General features: G+C 36.9%; 1 protein-coding gene across 1 annotated transcript in view; it reads right to left on the bottom strand.

Annotated features, from left to right (window-relative positions):
- LOC145987803 (RNA-binding protein 42) overlaps positions 1–19,611 on the bottom strand; it is a 131,479-nt gene that overhangs the window by 102,821 nt on the left and 9,047 nt on the right. Inside the window, exons 2-4 of the mRNA XM_083122509.1 lie at positions 18,652–18,923; positions 14,513–14,675; positions 9,664–10,058 (exon numbers count right to left, since the gene is read on the bottom strand). Coding sequence (XP_082978635.1) covers positions 9,664–10,058; positions 14,513–14,675; positions 18,652–18,923 — 830 coding nt within the window. The remainder of the gene's footprint in view (positions 1–9,663; positions 10,059–14,512; positions 14,676–18,651; positions 18,924–19,611) is intronic.

Here is a 19,611-nt window from a genome sequence, read left to right on the forward strand (position 1 = left end):
ATTTACAAGTAAGGTTCAAGGAATTCAGTTTAGTACTCACTTACGTCTTCTAAAGAGTGATATGTTCCCAAAATATATCAAAAGTCATGTTATGAAAAACAAAACAGGCCTATTTGGCCATATCTATGTGGCAGAAGAAATTTTATTTGTCATATTCAGCAGGTTTCTTCTATTTTTCAAGATATGAAGAAATTTCTTCATATACACTCAACTTCGACTTTATGTTTTTCTGGGGACCAACCTGAAAAAACTTAAAATGCGATAAAATGAAAAATCCAGGAAAATACAGCGTGTCCACAAAAACATTCCGTGATTATAAACACATATAGCATCGCTCTCAGTACTCATATTTATATAAAATTGGTGCCATTCGAAGCAGAAACTCAAAAATTTCAATACCTAACTACCTACCTCAGTGGCACTCAATGTGTGCTCCTCGTGTCATGCTGCAAACATCAAGGCAATATTCCAACTCAGGCCACACGCGTTCTAATGTATCTACAGTGATGGTCCCGATGGCGGCAATGATACAACGTTTCAGATCTTCCAGATTATGAGGCAGTGGAGGTACATATACAAGATCTTTTATGTGACTCCATAAGAAGAAGTCATAGACAGTCAAGTCAGGGGACCTCGGTGGCCACTTGTAGAACACAGCATCTTTGTTTCTGGAGTGCCCAATCCATCTTCCTTCAAGTTTCTCATTTAGAAAATTGCGAACATCGAGATGGATTTTGGACACGGAGGATTTAGGGATGTTTAACTACAGGCTAGCTCTACACAATTTGCTTCTAACAACAATGCCATTTATAATAACACATTAACAATCAAAACATTTTTTCCTTTTTCATTCTTTTATTGTTATGCCATCTATTGTTGGAGTTAATGCCAACAATTACACATCCGCTAAAATTCTTCGATCTGTTCTTTCGAATGGTATCAGTATAAATTTCATATTATACATAATTGAAATTTTGTAGTCGTTTATAATTATGGAATGTTTTTGTGGACATGCTGTATTATAACATTTTGCAATGTTGGGACCATCAATATTGAATGTATAATGTGGGAAAATGTTTTATCGGGGAATGTAAAAATCGTTCCACAGTACACAGCTATTTCCAAAGAGGACTTCATTCCTTGCTCATGAAAGTTGAATTTTTTGAAAGTACGAATTCTCAGCTCTCGAGACTTTTCCAATTCTTTTAAATATTTTTACAAACATTATAAAGTAAAAGGAAGTACTTGCAACATTGAAGGTCACATACAAATTGTAGACGACTTACTAAGAATTCAAGCATTTCTTTCTTATGGTGAAGTTAATTTGCTTATTACACAAATTTACCATTACCAAAATTACCATTTGAAGATAATATGTAGGATTAAATACACTTTATGCCCAGATAGATTTTTTGAGACCAGATCTACAGTTTAAAGTTGAATCCAATCCACAGTGAAGTTCTCGTTGCTCTTATTTAAATAATAATGATGTCAAAAAGAAGATATTGACTTATCAGACTTCATTCTGAGCTCAGGACACTCCACAATAAACATTATTCATAAAGTTCCAGTTAAACAACTTCGTGGGATACAGTCTGGTGTGCACATAAGAGTGATGCAACAGTGGGAGGTTTCAACCAAAGTCTATTAGTTTTAATACTGTATAGGGTATCCCTGCAAGCAATTGAAGTCAATATCTATGGAGTACGATGACTGGAAATGGTCCATACAGGCATAGTCATCTTATAATGTTATTATTAATATGAACTGTTGTTTTCTTTAGTGGTTCAATTGGAAATCAAGTACAACAATACAATAGTTTTTTTAATTGTTTACTGACTGCTTTTGAAAACCTACTGTCTTGATACAACTAGACAAATGCTTATGTTGAAATAAATACGCTAAATAGTATTGATTAGTTTGACTACTTACGTTAGTGAGTATGGAGTCTTATTTAGAACAACGTTTCGGAGGTCAAACTGCCTCCTTCATCAGGTTGGTGGATGTTTCTAGGCACAGAGCATAGTGCCGTGTAAAAGAAGTGTTGAATGAGGATTCAGGTTAAGGGTTAAGGTTAAAAACACTTACTAAAACTCTGCCGTATTCCAACTTAAAAAAAATCTCAGCATATTAAAAACTTCGTAAAAACAATCTACACTTGTATTAAAATCACTAAAAAAGGATCCCAAGTGGCCGTTACGTGCCCAGGCTTTTTTAGTGATTTTAATACAAGTGTAGATTGTTTTTACAAAGTTTTTAATATGCTGAGATTTTTTTTAAGTTGGAATACGGCAGAGTTTTAGTAAATGTTTTTAACCTTAACCCTTAACCTGAATCCTCATTCAACACTTCTTTTACGTGGCACTATGCTCTGTGCCTAGAGACATCCACCAACCTGATGAAGGAGGCAGTTTGACCTCCGAAACGTTGTTCTAAATAAGACTCCATACTCACTCACGTAACTAGTCAAACTAATCAATACTATTTAACGTATTTATTTCCTTTAATAGTGAGTAATACATGCAAATCTACAATATGTTACATGCTTACATACATTTAATTTCTGACAAAAACATGAAATGTATTATCATACACTGTAATTCACAGTAATATTCACTTTTCATGTTTTGAAAGGTGTTAGGCACATTTTCTTAACATGTTCTGTCATGAAATTTAGAGTTTATTTATTAATGCGACACTTTCTGAAGTCTTAATTATCAGTTATGCAAATCATGGAAAATTGATCAATTCTGCTGTAAATATCTGACAAGCAAAAATGGACACATTTACATGGGCATCAAATAAATACCCTAATAACTATATAAATGTTCTATTAGAAGGGGATGTTTATTTTCTGTAATAAGTATAGTTTCTAAATCAAGTTTAGGACTATATATTCACAATTTTAACAATGAAATGGCATTTTATACCATTTAATTACATACAGTTCTTCTGCAAAAATCTTGATATTTTATTCACTATAAATACAGTATGTAACATTGTTATTCGTACACATAGAATTTCCGAGGAAAAAATGTCATATCTAATAGTAAATATAATCATTTTCATATGTACTTGGAAATTAATGTTAATGAAGGTTTCACCAACAAATGTCAATAAAAATGTATGTTCAAAGTGTTTAAACAGAGCATATAATTTGTGTGAAAAACACGCTGTTTCATGCAACATTGTTATTCGTTCAGGCAAGAGTTTCAATCTTCCTCGCATAAAGCGCCACCGCTATTCGGGCGATTTCGTGCAGTTTGCAACTTCGTAACAAGTTTGAACATGCAAGCGCAAGCAGAATGCTGGCGTAGGTACTGTTGTAGGCCTATCGTCTATGTTCGAAATGGGCAAGGTGAAGGAACTTAGTTCCGATCTGAAGGCTGTTATTATAAATTTGGCCCTTAGAGGTTATTCATTAAGAAAAATGCACAAACAGTCAATAAATCACACTCCACAGTTCAATACATAGTAAACAAATTTAGAGAGGAAGGTTCAACACAGAATGAGCCAAGAAAACCAAAAGAGAGACGGTTGAATAAACGTGATGAACGCTTTATTTTAAAAAGAGTGCGAGAAAATCCCCCGACTAAGTGATCCTCACTTACGACCCTTAGTAGAAAATGTTGCTGGCAAAATGATGTCCGATCAAACTGTCCGACGTGCCTTGTGGAAGCATGGATATCATGGCAGAATACCACGAAAGAGGCCGTATGTAAATAAAGTGAATCGCAGGAATAGCCTTTCATTCGCGAGAGAGCACATCCACAAGGACCAGGAATTATGGGATAGTGTCATATGGTCAGACGAGTCCAAGATTAATATATACGGGTCAGATGGGATAAATAGGGTCTGGAGAAAATCAAATAAAGACAATGATCACATTAACACAGTTCCAACAGTTAAACACGGCGGTGGGTCATTAATGATTTGGGGCTGTATGTCGTCCAAAGGTGTTGGTACCATCCAATTTATTGATGGTATAATGTATTCATATGTCTATTTGGACATATTGAAGAACAATGTAAAGCAGAGTGCCCAAAAAATGGACATGCCGCCTATCTACAGATTCCAACAAGAGAATGACAGTAAGCATAAGGCGCGAGTTAACATGAATTGGCTAATATGGAATGTGCCCAAACTACTACAAACACCAGCTCAAAGTCTAGACTTAAATCCCATTGAGCATTTATGGGCAATTTTGAAGAGGCGAGTCCATAACGCAGACGTCAAGTCCAAACAAGAGTTCAAAACTGTTGTGCAGGCCGAGTGGAATAAAATAAGCTCTGAAACATGTTGGAAACTGGTTAATTCTATGAAGAACAGGTGTCAAGCAGTAATTAAAGCTTAAGGATACGCATCAAAGTATTAGAACTGTCAGTCAATTTGTTCTGAATATACTTCTTTCTTTTATATTATTAAGTGTACAAATAGAAAAGTTGTACAAAAAATGGCATGTTTCTCTTTCAGATTCATTTAATTTATTATTGTCATTGGTTATACAGAATTTGGGTAAGATTTTATGTTCCTAATTATATTAGTTATTGAATTGTAAAGAAACAATTTCAAAAAAGTGTATTTCCTTTCAGATATTAAAGCATTTTCTTTGAAAATCCGTGTGTACCAATAAGAATGTTACATACTGTATATGGCCCTAATTATAACTATCCACGTAAAAAAAAATACTGAATTATGTAACTATATAAAATATGTAATATTATTTTTGATAGTCTTTGGTTGTTTCCTATTATTTAGGATCAGTGCATTTCTCAGAAATTCTGTCAGGGCTTCTACCTGGACTGTTGCAGTCACATTCAAGAAATTGGCATGGATTACACTGGTCTCCAAATTTTCATGTGCTTTCTGCTTATGTATATTTTTCAGTCTTATTTTCATAATTTGGACCCATTGGTTCTGCTGTAATGTCAGTTTTTCGGATAATATGGGTCGTTTCTTATTTTTTATTCAAAGTGCAAGGTGTAGCCTTTATGTTATATGTATTATGCAGAAAAACATAAAATTACAAACACAGTACAGTCAGTACCCAGTAAATTGCATATATAATGAACAGTAAGTATAACAATGAAAAATAGATAAAGCAATACAATGAAATAAGCAGAATACATTAATATTACACATCAGTCCCTTAATTTAATTCATCTTATGTGACAACATTATCAAGAGTGAATATTTGTTGTTCGTTGTCTTTTTTGGGAAACACTCCTTTCCCCTTCCTCACGAACTAATCCCCAAATGTAATCATCCATCATGGCACAGTCCCATCTTCCCTGGTATCTGCCTTCCATGAATTGAATTCCTTTTGAAAGTGTTCACAGTGTTCTTCGCTTATCTCTCCAAAATTCTGCCGAAAGAAATCGCGAATGAAGCATGTGTAATTTTATACACGTTCTGCAGCCCAGTGCTCTATATCTATTAATTAGTGTCTTAACTTGATCGTCAAGAGCTTCACTTCTGTTGTGGACAAGAAATCCCTTCACCAAGTTGTGGAAGGCCTTCCAAGCATTTCTTTCCAGCTTGGTCATATTTTGTTTAAGTTCATTACTATTTAGCATGAAACAAAACTGTGGTCCTGTAAAAATGCCACCACAATGTTTGCCTCTGACAGATTAGGAACTTTTTTTATGTACTGTAGAGCAGCTGACTCGCTATCCAATGCTGTCACAAATTGTTTTGCCAACCTCAGTTTAATGTGCAGCGTTGGTAGGAGAATCTTCTCTCTGGGCACTTAAGCTGCGCATATCACATTGTGTTTTCCTGGAATTAGCTCTGTTCTTTCAGGCCACACAGTTTGCCCATAGTGTCACAGGGACAGAGAAAAAATAATACTTTCTATACCCACTTTGTAACCCAAGAAGAAAACCAATTATTTTGAAATCACCACATATGTCCCACTGGTGTTAATCATATTGGATTTTCTCCAACATCAACTTCACACTTGAGTAACTTTCCTTCAAGTGGATAGAGTACGCGACTGGAATTGAAGGATACTGGTTGCCATTGTGTAAAAGAACTACCTTCAGACTACTTTTGGAACTGTCCATGAATAAACACAATTGTTTTGGTTCGTACCGAATGCCAATTGCACTAAGGATACCACTTATATCTGAACAGTAGCACAGCGACTCCTCAACAACTCTGAGCATTATACTTAACTCCGTTTCATTTCTACTGCACATTCGAGATGGGAGAGAGGAGACAAGGCTAGTGCGGTTGCCAGTTTCATTCTGCTTCTTCTGTAAGATTGGACAGGTGTGGCCGTTGTTATTTACAGAGGGAAATATAAAGGCAAAAATATTCACCACACAAAGTAATGCAGTCCAATGCAAGGGAAACAAGGTAGCAGAAAGGTTTTTTTCTTTCATTTTGTTGTAAAATTTCGTCCAGGGAAGGGGTTGCAGATTCCCTCCGGGGGTCACACCCCCAACGGTGCCTGAAAGAAATACTGTTTTAAAGAACTTTAGCCACTAAAGAAATAAAAGTTTTGATTAATAACATTCAGGGTTCCCACTCATTTTGGTAAAACAATTCCCTGAATTTTCCAAGTTTTCCAGGAAATACAAAAAATAAAAAATAAAACTTCCAGGCCATTTTGTGGTTCCTTAACATATTCAAATGAAAGTTTTAAGGCTTAACTGGACCTTCGGCTCCTGGCAGGAAAACTGTTTTCAAATTTCCCTTTAATTTCCAAAAACTGCAGTTATATTATAAAATCTGAAAAATTACATATGCTTAGAATTCCTTCTAGACCATTCATGTAAATCTTTGTGTGGTTTGCTTTAGCTGTTGTCTGTCCAGATATGTATTATCAATAGTTTAATAGACATACGTAACCACGAAACTATTGAGAAGATCTAGACAACAGCATAAGCAATCCTCATGAAGATTCGCATGTTCTATAAGGAATTCCAAACATACTCAATTTTTCAGATTTTGGAATATCATAGCAGTTTTTTGAAATAATTTAAAAAAATAATAACCCGTGGGGCAACAGCCCATGAGGCCCAGGGCCTACCTTGCCAGCCTCACTCCCAACTGTCGAGATAGGTAATCATCCAACCAGTTATGGGGTGCTGTGTGGTCTGAACGACGTGCCCCCAGTTGTTGTTGTTGTAGGTTTGCATGACTGGGTTACGATACTCATTCGTAGCTCCCACATTTCCTCACAGACTGAAAAATCAGGAGAAAAGTTGTTATGCTTCCCCTAGGAGACCCGAATCTGCACGCATCCTGTAGCCAGAGCCCAAAGCATGATGCCTTTCACCGAACGGAGAGGAAAATTCATAAGCAGCTGCCTTGGTGCTGGCCAAAGATTCAGCCGAGTCTAGTGTTACTACACTTTCTATTTGAGAGAATAAAGTTAATTCAACATTTTTCAAAATAAATTAATAAAAACAAACCTTATAAATAAACAATTTCCTAAAGAATATATGCCTTCATGTATCTTTCATGGTGGTTGCGGTAAACGCGGTTTAAAATTACTTACGTGAAATTTAGAAGATTTTGCACTTCTGCATTGCTGCGGAAGTGCGAAATCTTCTAAATTTCACGTAAGTAATTCATGTATCTTGTTCAAGAAAAATTAGCTTGGAAAGTGCAAAAGAAAAAAAAAACATTTTCCTTGACATTTCCAACTTTTGATTTCCAGGATTCTTTTAGTCATACATTGATTTGCCTGACTGATTTCCAGGTCATTAGAATTCTGATATCTATTTTTATCTATTTTAAAAAAGAATCAATGTCTTTTTCAAGTTATATACAAAGGTCGGTCAAAACGTAACGCACAATCCACTGCACCTCAGGAATGGTAAGGACTAGGGAAATGAAATTTTGTAGGTAGAAGCAGTGGTCCTTTACCACCTAACCGACACGTAATACCATGTCGAGAAGAATTCAACAAATCAGGATATACAAGTTGCATCACAATAACGCACGACCGCATGCTGCAAGCATGACAGTTCAGAAGATTGGCCATCTGGGATGTGGAGTTACAACCCCCATATAGTCCTGACCTAGCACCATCAGATTTCTATCTGTTTGGACGACTGAAGGCTCATCTGCGTGGGAAAAAGTTTGGAGATGACAACGAGCTCATTGCGTGTGTGAAAGAGTGTGAAAAACTGGTGTAAAGACCAACCTCAAGAGTTTTACGAACGTGCATTCGTGTCATGGAAACAAAGATGGCTGCAGTGCAGTGAAGCACATGGATCATACACTGAGTGACATTTACAAAGGACCAATGCTTCTACCTACAAAATTTCATTTCTCCCGTCCTTACCATTCCCGAGCTACAGTGGATTGTGCGTTACTTTTTGACCAACCTTTGTAAATTAAGATACTGCAATTTCACCTGGAGAAACATAACATGTCACTTATCAAAATGCCAGTGATAAGACTGTTATACTCTATCTTTATTTTGTAGTGTTTGTATATTATGAAGCAATATGCACATTCAGTACATTGTATAATAGAGTGGAACCCTAATTGCACATTCCTGGATTGTATATTTTCCCACATTATACCAGGTGGTCATAATTCAAGTTTCCCTACTCAGAGTCCTCTGGAGACCCGTTCAAAGCATCGGATTGTGATGAAACTTGGTATAAAGTGAATGCTGATGAAAAAAGTTCAAATTTTCACCACCAGGTGGAACTGTGGTGCTGGAATCTGGTGTACAGTGAACAAGAGTTCGAGGAATTGCTTCGAACTGTGTTATGTCTAAGATCACGCTGTCTTATACTTCCAAAGGGTCAGTCACATTGATAGTGCATATACAGGGTGTCTACCTAAATAACAAATCCAAAGTCATTTACTTTATCCTTGACCTTTCCTGCCTTTTTATTAACATTTACTTAATCATCCCCTACTCAGATATAGTTGAAAAATTAAGAAAATTGATATGTTTATTCAATAAAAAACCCTTACCCCAAGACCAGTTACGATGAAAACTGAAGCTGCACTTTAACAAAGATTTAGACATGCTCTAATTATTAATGCATGTAAAAAAATAATGCTTCAGACTTCATCCTAGATCGGGAATGGCCACATTACGTTATTTAATATTTTTTACAAAACTTCAAGCACACAAGAATGTAATTCTTAAGAAACAAAGTGAACGAATCTTAACCACAACTCAATTAAATTTCAGATTTCCAAATATTCAATTTTATTAAATCCCAGTACAGGTGGGAAGGTCCACTACACCAAAAAGAATAGCAAAAATTCTTGACCAAAAGCACTTGACTTTTTCTAGACTTTCTTGACCTATCTGTTGATTACTTTCTTGACATTCTTGACTGGTAGACACTTGAACACTACTGTACTGACATAAACTATAAATAAAGTTTTGCATGCCCAACTTCCGGTTTGTTATTTCAGTACCACATTTTCACCTGGTGGTGAAAATTTGAACTAATATTTTATCAATTGACATTCGCGTCACCATGGTCTTTAGAGGTGTCTGAGATGGGGAAGTTTAATTATGACCACCCAGTACAAAGAATCTTCACGGTCCGAACAGAGCAAAATGTTACAATTTTCAGGTCATGAGGAACCTGGAGTAAGTTATTAAATACCATTCAGTTTACAAGAAGTAGACCTGGAAAAACAAATGAGAGAGAGAAAGAAAATAAATCAAATTACCGTCATCCCAGTCCGTCAATGAGTTATCCTCCCAAGTTTGACCACCTGCTGTCCGTATGATTTTCTTCGGTTTCTTTTCTTTCTTCTTCACTGTTGAACCTTCCTCAGGCCCTCCTCCGCCGCCACCACCACCACCTCCACTACCTCCTCCTCCACCTCCGCCTGCAGATGGTCCCACTAATATCACGGTGCTTGCTTTCACCTTGTCCGCCATTTCTTTCGCTCTACTTGAGTCGAGCACTTTCGAAGAGTCCATTGCTTTCTCTTTCATCTTCCTTCTCTTCTCAGCTTCTTCGTGCGGATCCACACGCGAAACTTCGGTTAGCATCCCAACCATTTCTTCTAAGGGCATCTTCATGCCAATTGGTTTGCTACCGTACAGCTTTGGAGTAGCGCTGGTGAAAGAAAGACAATGTGTGTGTAATTCAATTGAAAGGTATTTTTGGGGGTGGACAGTGCATATAGCTAGGAAAGGTTAGGTAAAAAGGTTCATATACATAAAATTCATTATGAGAAGAATACAGTGGTGAGAAAATTGCGGTTGGTGAACATACATTTGATGATAGAGATGTTTGATTACAAAAATACAATAGAAGTCTTGTGAAAAAATGTTTTGTTTGAATTTGAATTTAAAACTTTGGGTGCATCAGCACTTAGGCTATTTTGCACCCGTCACATTATACTGGGTTCAGTATCTTATCATAAATAAAATAACAATTGTTTTGTCGTGGAACTAAAATATTAAAATATTCTGACTTCGGTTAAAAGTTGAGGCAGTAAAGGGGCACTCAGCACACAGGACAACACACAGAATCATACTGGGCATGGAGCCAGATGCCAGAGCCTTGTTAGTCTGCAAAATGAAGTCCAGGGTGTACTACGTGGAAGTGAGATTGACAATTGGGTGTACTAAGTGGAAGGTCACCCCTTACACCTTGCAAAGACATTTTGTCTTATTTTTAAAATGATGGGCATACCAGTGCATTAGCCATATGTGCCCATCACATTAATATTGAAAACAAAACGGGAGGCAGAAAAAATAATGAAGCTCCTGAACACCCATATGGTGTCTTTGGTGCTTATACACTTGCACCTTCAATCCATGTTGGGAACTCAAAAACTTGGTTGTTGACCCAGCAGAGAGGCAAGATGAAGAGTACTCTAAAATCTAAAAAAAACATGGGTGATGGTACTTGATATGCTGTTCACATGTTATCAAGTGAAAAGTTGATTGGCATTGTGCATTGCACAATGCCGAGAAGGCACATAAGGGTGAGCAGCTGTACACAGATTTTGGATACTTGAAGTGATGTGTTCAGCACCATATTCTGGCTGTCTTTACCCCTGCAACTGCTCTCAGGTAGTAACCGATTAAAGGCTGGATAATTGATTGAAGTTAAAACTTTGGGTGTGTCAGCACTTAAGGCTATTTTGTACCAGTCCCATGATATGGGGTCCAGCCCCTTACCTTACCTAAAAGATAACTACGATCACAACTGTTATGCCAGAGACTACAATATTCTGACTTCGGTTAAAAGCTAAGGCTGTAAAGGGGCACTCAGCACAAACAAAGACAACATACACACAGTCGTACGAAAATTATACTGGCCGTAGGTCTAGATGCCAGAGCCTCGTTAGTCTGCAAAATGCAGTCCAGGGTGTACTACGTGAAAGTGAGGTTGACAGTTGGGTGTACTACATGGAATGTTCACCCCTTACACCACTAGAGGCTGGATAAATGCCAGACTGATTTATAAATGGAGAATGTTGGGGGTGAGGGGGAGGAAACCACTCTAGATTACCTATCCTAGAAATTAGGACCGGGGACTTTTGCAAGCTGGTCAAATGTCACACCAACTGGACCACCACAAATCCATTTGGGGAGGTGAACAAGACTTTTATATTAAAATAAAATAGGTTCTTAAAATCAAAATCTCTCTTTCAATAACATATATAATTGAGAACTAAGACTAAGGGAGATTTCACAATGAGTGAGAGCGATAAGTGTGCATGTATATTGTTTGATTTGATTTTGTCTATTATACTTTGCATTTCTGCCACTTTTGGCTAATCACAAAGATGCGGAAGAGGGATGATACAATGAATTTGATGAAGGGACACACACAAATAACATCCATGTCCAGGCCAGGATTCGAACATGGAGACCCCTGGCATCGTAGCATGCTGTGCTAACCACTTTGCCATGGGTTGAGTTGAGTTGGTGTTTTAAGTCCACTTTATGTACAATAAGGCTAATCGGGATTAAAGTGGGATCCGAACCACTTGTGCCTCTACCGACTATCGTTGATTACAAGGTGGCCATGCTACCACTGCACCATCGGGGAGGCCCTTTACCATGGAGACCGGCCCATCTGTATTTGTATTTTTGTTATTTAGCATTGCTTTTCTGCCACATTTGGCTAATCTCGACGATGAGGATGAGTGATAATTATATGGAATTATGAAGGGACACTTGCAAAGAACACCCTTGACTAAGCCAGGATGGATCTTGGTGGCAACATTGAAAGTCAACATCTTGATGTGCTCAAGTACTGACTTTGGTGCCTCCAAGAGGCGACCGACTCTTTTTCAAGAAAGGCAATTTACAAACAAAAAAAATCAAGCCTAAAGAACAAATTTAAGTTTTAGAAAACTGTACATTCAAAACCTTTTAAAAATATCTCCTACAGTTTATGTATAACGTATTTACATAAAACATTCAGTGTAAAGGGATAAGATGTACGTTATTGAGAAAATGGTCTAGTTCAAGTGATACACAAGCAACAAATGACGGTGCATCCTAAAACATGGACCTGGTGACCAAAATATGTAAGGCCCCTAAGGTGATAAAAGTTGGGGTCATATAGGGGCACTCAACACAAATAAAAACAAAACACAAGTACCCAAGACAACATGCAGCCTCACAGAATATTATCCTGCCTGTATGTCTAAGTGCATGACTGTTGTAAGCCTGCATTAATGCAGTTTCCAAGGTGGGAGAGAGATTGGTTCTTGAGTATAATTTTGAAAACATCACCCATTATGTCCTCTGTGCAAAAGGTGATTAATACAAAGTTTAAGGTAAACCTACACCCTGCAAATTTCAACATGCTGTGAAGGCATTGGGGGATGTGTGGTGTGCACCCATACATACATCATCTCCGCCATCGTGAGGTAACATGACCTCATCCCCCTTTACTGATTTACTACAGGTGTGGTGAATCCCAGAGCAGTGCCATGCAGAACACTGTTGTAAATCAACCCACTGGTAATCGAACCTGGGTCTCCCACATGGCAGTCAGATACCCTACTAACTGGAACACCATGGCTATAATTAATACAAACAGAAGTGCATAAAAATAGGCAAAGGTCAGCAGCATTGCTCACGGAATGTCACACACATATTAGACACACTAGCCCAACCAAGCTCTGTGGTGCAACAGCTCTTTCGAGGGCTAAGACCTGCCAAATGACATGTAGCACATTGGTTCCTATCACCAAAGTTTTCTGGATTTCAAAATTGGGGGCCCACTACAATACTCTGTTTCAAAAGTCATGCAATCCAAGCTTTGATTGCTTACAACATGAAAATTAGGAGATATGTTCACACTGGGTTTCCTGCATTACAAAGCCTTGTCCATTTAAATATTTTTCTTAACACTTTTAATTATCAGTTCATTCTTATTTTTTTGATGCAAGTTGGAGGATTGCATTTTATAATTAAATGACTTTATGTATATTTATTAAGAAAATTCATAGTTTCTTAATTAATACCGGAATTCAATAAATTAATGGTTCAATTTGGAGATATTTTTTTTCAGTATCCAATTTCAACCGAGAAGAGATAAGAAATTATTGTGATTGGTGCCATGCTAATCTGTGGTTTGAGACCAATATTTTCGTGGAACATATTCTTGGTGTAGCATTAGCAGTCCAGAATTTTATTAGCAGACATAGACAACATGTACCCAACTACTTACCATATAATTTCATGGGAATATACACAATTACATGACACATAAAGCACACATACACACAAGTAAGTTTGTTGATCAAGTTTATTTTACGTCCCTTTTCTGCCACGTTGCTATTTATGACAATGAAGATGAATGGTTACAAGATGAGCTGGAGGCAGAGACAATGACAAATACATACGGACGGCACAGCACAAACCTCTACAGAGGATTATCCTGGCCTATAAAAAAGCATGCCAGGATGTACCAGTGGCAGATTCAGAAGTTATAGTTGGGAGGGGCGAATTTCAGTTGAGTGATTGCGCTGTTTTATGTTAACAATATTACCATACTTTTGTACAGTGGTTTGGATCCAAATTTAAAATGTAGGTGCAACTCCGATTAGCCTATCATGAGCAGAAAGTGGACTTAAACTTTTAAAAATATTCTCAAGACTATAAAACTTGGTGATAAAAGATGGAACATTTGAGTCTTCAAAAATATTAAGCATAAAAATATAGCTCAAGATTGGGCAAGGCGATCCCCTATCGCCCTCCATGTGCATCCATGCCTGGGGTGTACTACATGAAAAAGAGATTGACAATACACTGTATTTACATAACATCACCCCTTACACTTCACAAGTAATTTGTGATATACTTTTTTTACAGTAGGAATAAATTGAAGTACAACAATGCAACAATATTTTTAAAGTTTACTTGCAGCTTTAACTGTTATACTATTGTTGTCAGTTATCTTTTACAATTGACAAATTTTACTGTATTCTTGAGAAACATAAGAAAAAAGTTTAGCTACCAAAGAAAAGGCCTGCTATGCAGAAAATTTGCAAATATTTAAAAACACATCACTTTATTTTTATGATTGAAGTGGCTTACCTGACAATAGCAGGGATTGGAGCCATGGCTGCAGTCATAATGGGAGCTTCCATGGGCATAGGCGCTGCCATAAATGGACGAGCGTTCATAGGAGGGCCAAGAAATCCAGGTCCTGGGGGGCCCATCATAGGTCCTGGACCCATTCCCATAGGAGGTGGCATAGCTGAAATGAGAAATTTACACTACAAGGAAACAATTACTAGAGTAATGATAATTTACATGTGTCACAACTCAGTCTAGATGAATTAACTGGCAAACCTTAATGTTTATGCCACCTCGCATTCTGGAATATTTATATCAATTTCAGTTCACTACAACATAGTCTCTAGTACATGTATTAAATGTTCAACTTACATACTGAAAATGCAAAAGAATTGCAGTTATGTTATCCTTAACAATGTATGAGGGGTAGTCTACTACCCTCTGTAGTCACAATCATTGTTAAGGTACTTGCCAGACCAGGAAGGCTTTTGTAGACTTTGTGGCAGAACTTGTCATGACTCGTGAGTACAAGTTTCCATTTGTACCTCAAATGATGCTGCCTTTCATTTTATTGATGTAGAAACAAAGTGATCAGTGTGGATAGAACAGTATTAATTGGTACTCATGGTATCAGACAATATATTTTACCAATCTGAAACATTTATAAATCATCTAAAATTTGGTGCAAAATTCCACCATTTTGTTGTTATATTTATGTTCATAAACATGCATTTCTCAAACCCTAGTTTTGTAACATTATTGGATAAATAAGCAGATTCTTTTCATAGATAAATCCAGGAGGTTAATTCATTAATGACCTTCAAGGAATATTTGCAATTTTATATCAGGGAGGTCGAGTATCAGGTATTGATAAATTTATGTCTGCAAAAATTTCATACAGGTCGGATCCTAAGTGATTAGTGACCTGGTTTAGTCATCATGTGTGAAACTATGTGTTTTGCCTCCAGTACAACAAAGTCTTTCTCTTTGATCACACTCGTGTAACACCAGAAAAAACACATTCCTTTTTTGTTTTCTGGAACTGCCTAGGCATTGTGGTTAGTCTTTACTAACAGACAAGCAACATAAAAATGAGAAATATATAATAGAATACACAAAATCAGAAGCAGCTGCTCACAGGACTATACGGATGCTGTACTGCTGTGTGTAACCAGTGAACAAACATTATATCAACATCTATATATACAGTTTTCACATTGTCTAAATTACAAATATTCTATAGCTTACAGATAATTTGTTAATAGGTTTTGTGTTTTTTCATCTGTGACAATTGTGAAGTTTGGAGGCCACTTTGCAGAAATATGGAACTTGTACAGTGAGAGAAATCTGGTGGGGTGCCACACTCCCACACACATGCATTTTACTTGCCTTCGAACAATCTCTGAGGATGGGTAGGGGTGGGAGAGTAACATGCATGGGAGCATGACGGCATCCCTGGACCACCACAGAGGTTGCTACAGATTCTTGTTACTTGTTGTATGCATTGTTTTTATTTTTCTATGTATTCAGTGGAAACTACATTTGGACAACAATGGTGTAGTATACATCACGTAGATGTAAAATACATGTTTTGATTAACACATTGCTAAAAATTTTTGAAAATGTGGCATAGTTGTCTGGCAACTGCCCTTCTGTATTTCTCTCCACATCTCAAGTTAGAAAATGCTACGACTAAATCTGATAGCATTCTATTTCCTCTTCCATCTTTCATGATATTTGTGTTGCTGTTAAATAGTAGGTGCTAATGTGTAAATCATTATATTAGACAAAAATTAATATCATAATTTCTAATCATGTTGGCTGTTCACCACGAGCCACCACTGCACACAATTAAAGTCAACAAGTATGCAACTAAGAAATTGATACAAGTTCATATTAACTGCCTGCCTATCTTGGTGCATATTTGCCTGCTTCTTTTACAGGCTAAAAGAGCCGATAAATCCATACCCTAGATATGACCTCTACAAATTTACCCTAGGCATGCTGCTGATTAACATTTGTTGAAAGTAGGGATGAATATTGGAAAATACTGGATGGAATTTATTCACCACAATACAAGCTAATACTTTCCATTGCTCCCTTCATCAGACAAGTTATTCTTGTTTGATTAATAAAACAAGAACACATGCCTGATGAAGGAAGCATGTGTTCTCCTGAAACATTACACTTAAAGTTGTGTTTATGTGCTTGTAAGAACCATTAACTACAAGGAAAATAATTATACAATGCAAGCAATACCTACATACAAGGAAAAATTCACGGAGTCTAAATTTCCTGAAGTTAATAAAGTACATAATTTTTGCAACAGCGTCTTGGAAAGAAATTAATTCTGTAATTAATACATTTCAGGCATGCGACAGACATAGCCCACTACAACTACTGTTCAATAAGACGGGCAAGTGGCATAACCTGTGCTTCATTGTGTATTCATTTATTTTGTATGGACGACAGGCTATTTTCACACTGTTTCTTGTGGCATTCGTATTGTAACCACTTCTATCAAATTACAATGTGTAGATGGCGTGTGTGTGTTGTATTCATCACTGCCTGAACAATTAAGATGCAGATGACACAGAGGAGGATATCACTTCAGATTTCGAAGATAGAGATAAATTAATTCTGAAGACAAAATGGTGTATTTAGCGTTTAGGTTATTTTTCATTGAATATTTCTATATTACACACTGAAAAATATGTTTTCAATAATTCTTATTACAATGTCACATATTTCTCTCTTTAAATAAATATTACAGAAAGATATTCATAAATGTGAAAAAATGTATATAAATTGTAACATCTGTGGAAAGAGGGCATTTTGTAGATTTCAGGAATGATCAGTGAATGATCAACTCAAACATTTCTCTATTATCTTTTTGAAAAACTGTCCATGTGGAAAAACAAAATATTTTGAGGTCAGTCCACTAAGTGTGACTGTCATAATGATTTTCTCATGTGAAATTATGAATATTTTAAAGCAAAACTCTGGTACGTTGATATGGTATGGTTTCAATGAAAAAAACACTTTTTTTTATAATAACAACAACAACCCATGGTGCAACAGCCCTTGCGGGCCAGGGCCTACCTAAAGACTGCCAGCCTCACTAGCACATGCTTCAGCAGAGATGGGTAATCAACCAACCAGGTACAGGGTGATGTGTGGTCAGCATAAGGAACCCCCAGTCGTTGATGTAGGTTTTCCATGACTAGCTCCCAATGTCCTCAAAATGGTGGGTGGCCACCAATCTCATACACTGGCCGAAATCTCAGGAGAAAGGTTGTTACACTTCCCCCCAGGAGACTTGAACCAGCATGCATCCCTTAGTCAAAGTCCAAAGTCTGGCGCCTTAGACTGCATGGACACAGGGTGGAACAAACTTATATATATATTAAAATTTATAAATATTCTGAACTGAAATGCTTTTAATTGTTACAATTTTTCCGTATCAGTAAGAGTATATCAGCATGGTATTGGATCAGCCCACTTGAAAGCCAATTTCTTCACACTAACTGCATTAGTTGACATAATGGGAGTACTTACTCAGGGCGACCACTCTAGGATCATGATAAAATTAAAGTATAATTCACAGTTTTCAAGGCCAATTCTGCACAAATTCAAGGCTTCAAGCTCATGTTTTTTTCTCTATTTCAACCTTACATATTACAGTATCTTACCCCAATCTGACCTCCCCCCACACACACACGGTATATATATATATATTTAATTTAAGGTGTATAGTTAACATTTGCCATTTCACATATTTTGGCCCGAAATACATCTACAAACAAACACAAGTCACAAATAAATGTTACGGGATATATTACTAAAAACTGTTAATTGTACAAGAATTTCAAACTCAAATTCACCTAATCAACTTCAATATATATTACCTTGCAATATTCTTCCATCCGACTGATAGATTGTTCTGCTAATTACTCTAACAAAGGGAACAGATTGAATTCTATTCTATTTTCCAAGCAGCTTTCTTTTCCTTCCTCAATACAAATAAAACTTAAACTGTGCAAAACCTGCCTCAGGGCATTTATAAATATGTAAAAATTCATGCAGAATGCAAGCATATTCCCGAAATCCATTGGTTACAAAGACTAAGAAAATCTAAAATCCAGAAAAATACTTACGTCTAACAGGTATATGTGCCCTCTGAACCTGATGAGGTATAAGCATTGGAGGCGGAGGTGGTGGAGGGGGAGGCAAACCAGGAAACCCAGCTGGCATAGGTGCCATCATTGGCTGAAACCCCATTGGTCCAGGTATTGGGGAAACAACAACAGCCTGTTGTTGTTCCAGTTGTTTCTGGACCTGCCTGTAGGTGTTTGAACCTATCACTGGCCGAGGTGGAGCAGGTGGTGGGGGAGGTGGAAGCACAGGGACTGCGATTTCTGCCTCAAACCTAAAAATAAAATTTTTTATTACATATAATGTATTCATACTTTTAAAAAACACTGATGCCAGTGTAGAGTGCTGCAGCAACACAATCTTACTCAAGCGCCCAATAGTTTGCATGGATGATACTAGATAGCATACACACATGAAAGCTCTGTCACAAATTAATAATGCTCAGCCAGGCCAAATGAGCAGCATACACTCAAAGCCACATAGAACACGTATAAACACCATTTGTCTGTAGCAGTGGGCCCTCAAATATGGTTCTTGAAGTGAAAGATGCAGTGAAATTAAAATTTAAGTGAACCTAGTCATTATCTCCATGTTACAATGCAGTTTCAACATAGTTTAGTCTTTCTTACTACTATACACTGATATATGAAAATGAAATAGATGATCATGGGCTTACACTGACATGTTATATGTATGTTTCCGCAATTTTTTTGTTACATTGAAATGATGTTTGATCGTACATTATTATTTCACAGAACATGAACATCTTTTTTCTGAAGTAAACAATGACATACAACATACAGGTATTTGCTGCACTGTGATAGGATATTTTGAACTGCTTAGGCAGGTCTATCAGCATGTACAGGTTGTCCGGATTGAAACTGACAGTTCATAAATACCTACATTTCAACACACCCAGCATTTTGTTAACAAAGGATTGCAAAAGCAAGAGTTCATTTGTG

This window comes from Lepisma saccharinum, chromosome 5 (assembly GCF_977018435.1).
Source record: "Lepisma saccharinum chromosome 5, izLepSacc3.1, whole genome shotgun sequence".
NCBI classification, from domain to species: domain Eukaryota; kingdom Metazoa; phylum Arthropoda; class Insecta; order Zygentoma; family Lepismatidae; genus Lepisma; species Lepisma saccharinum.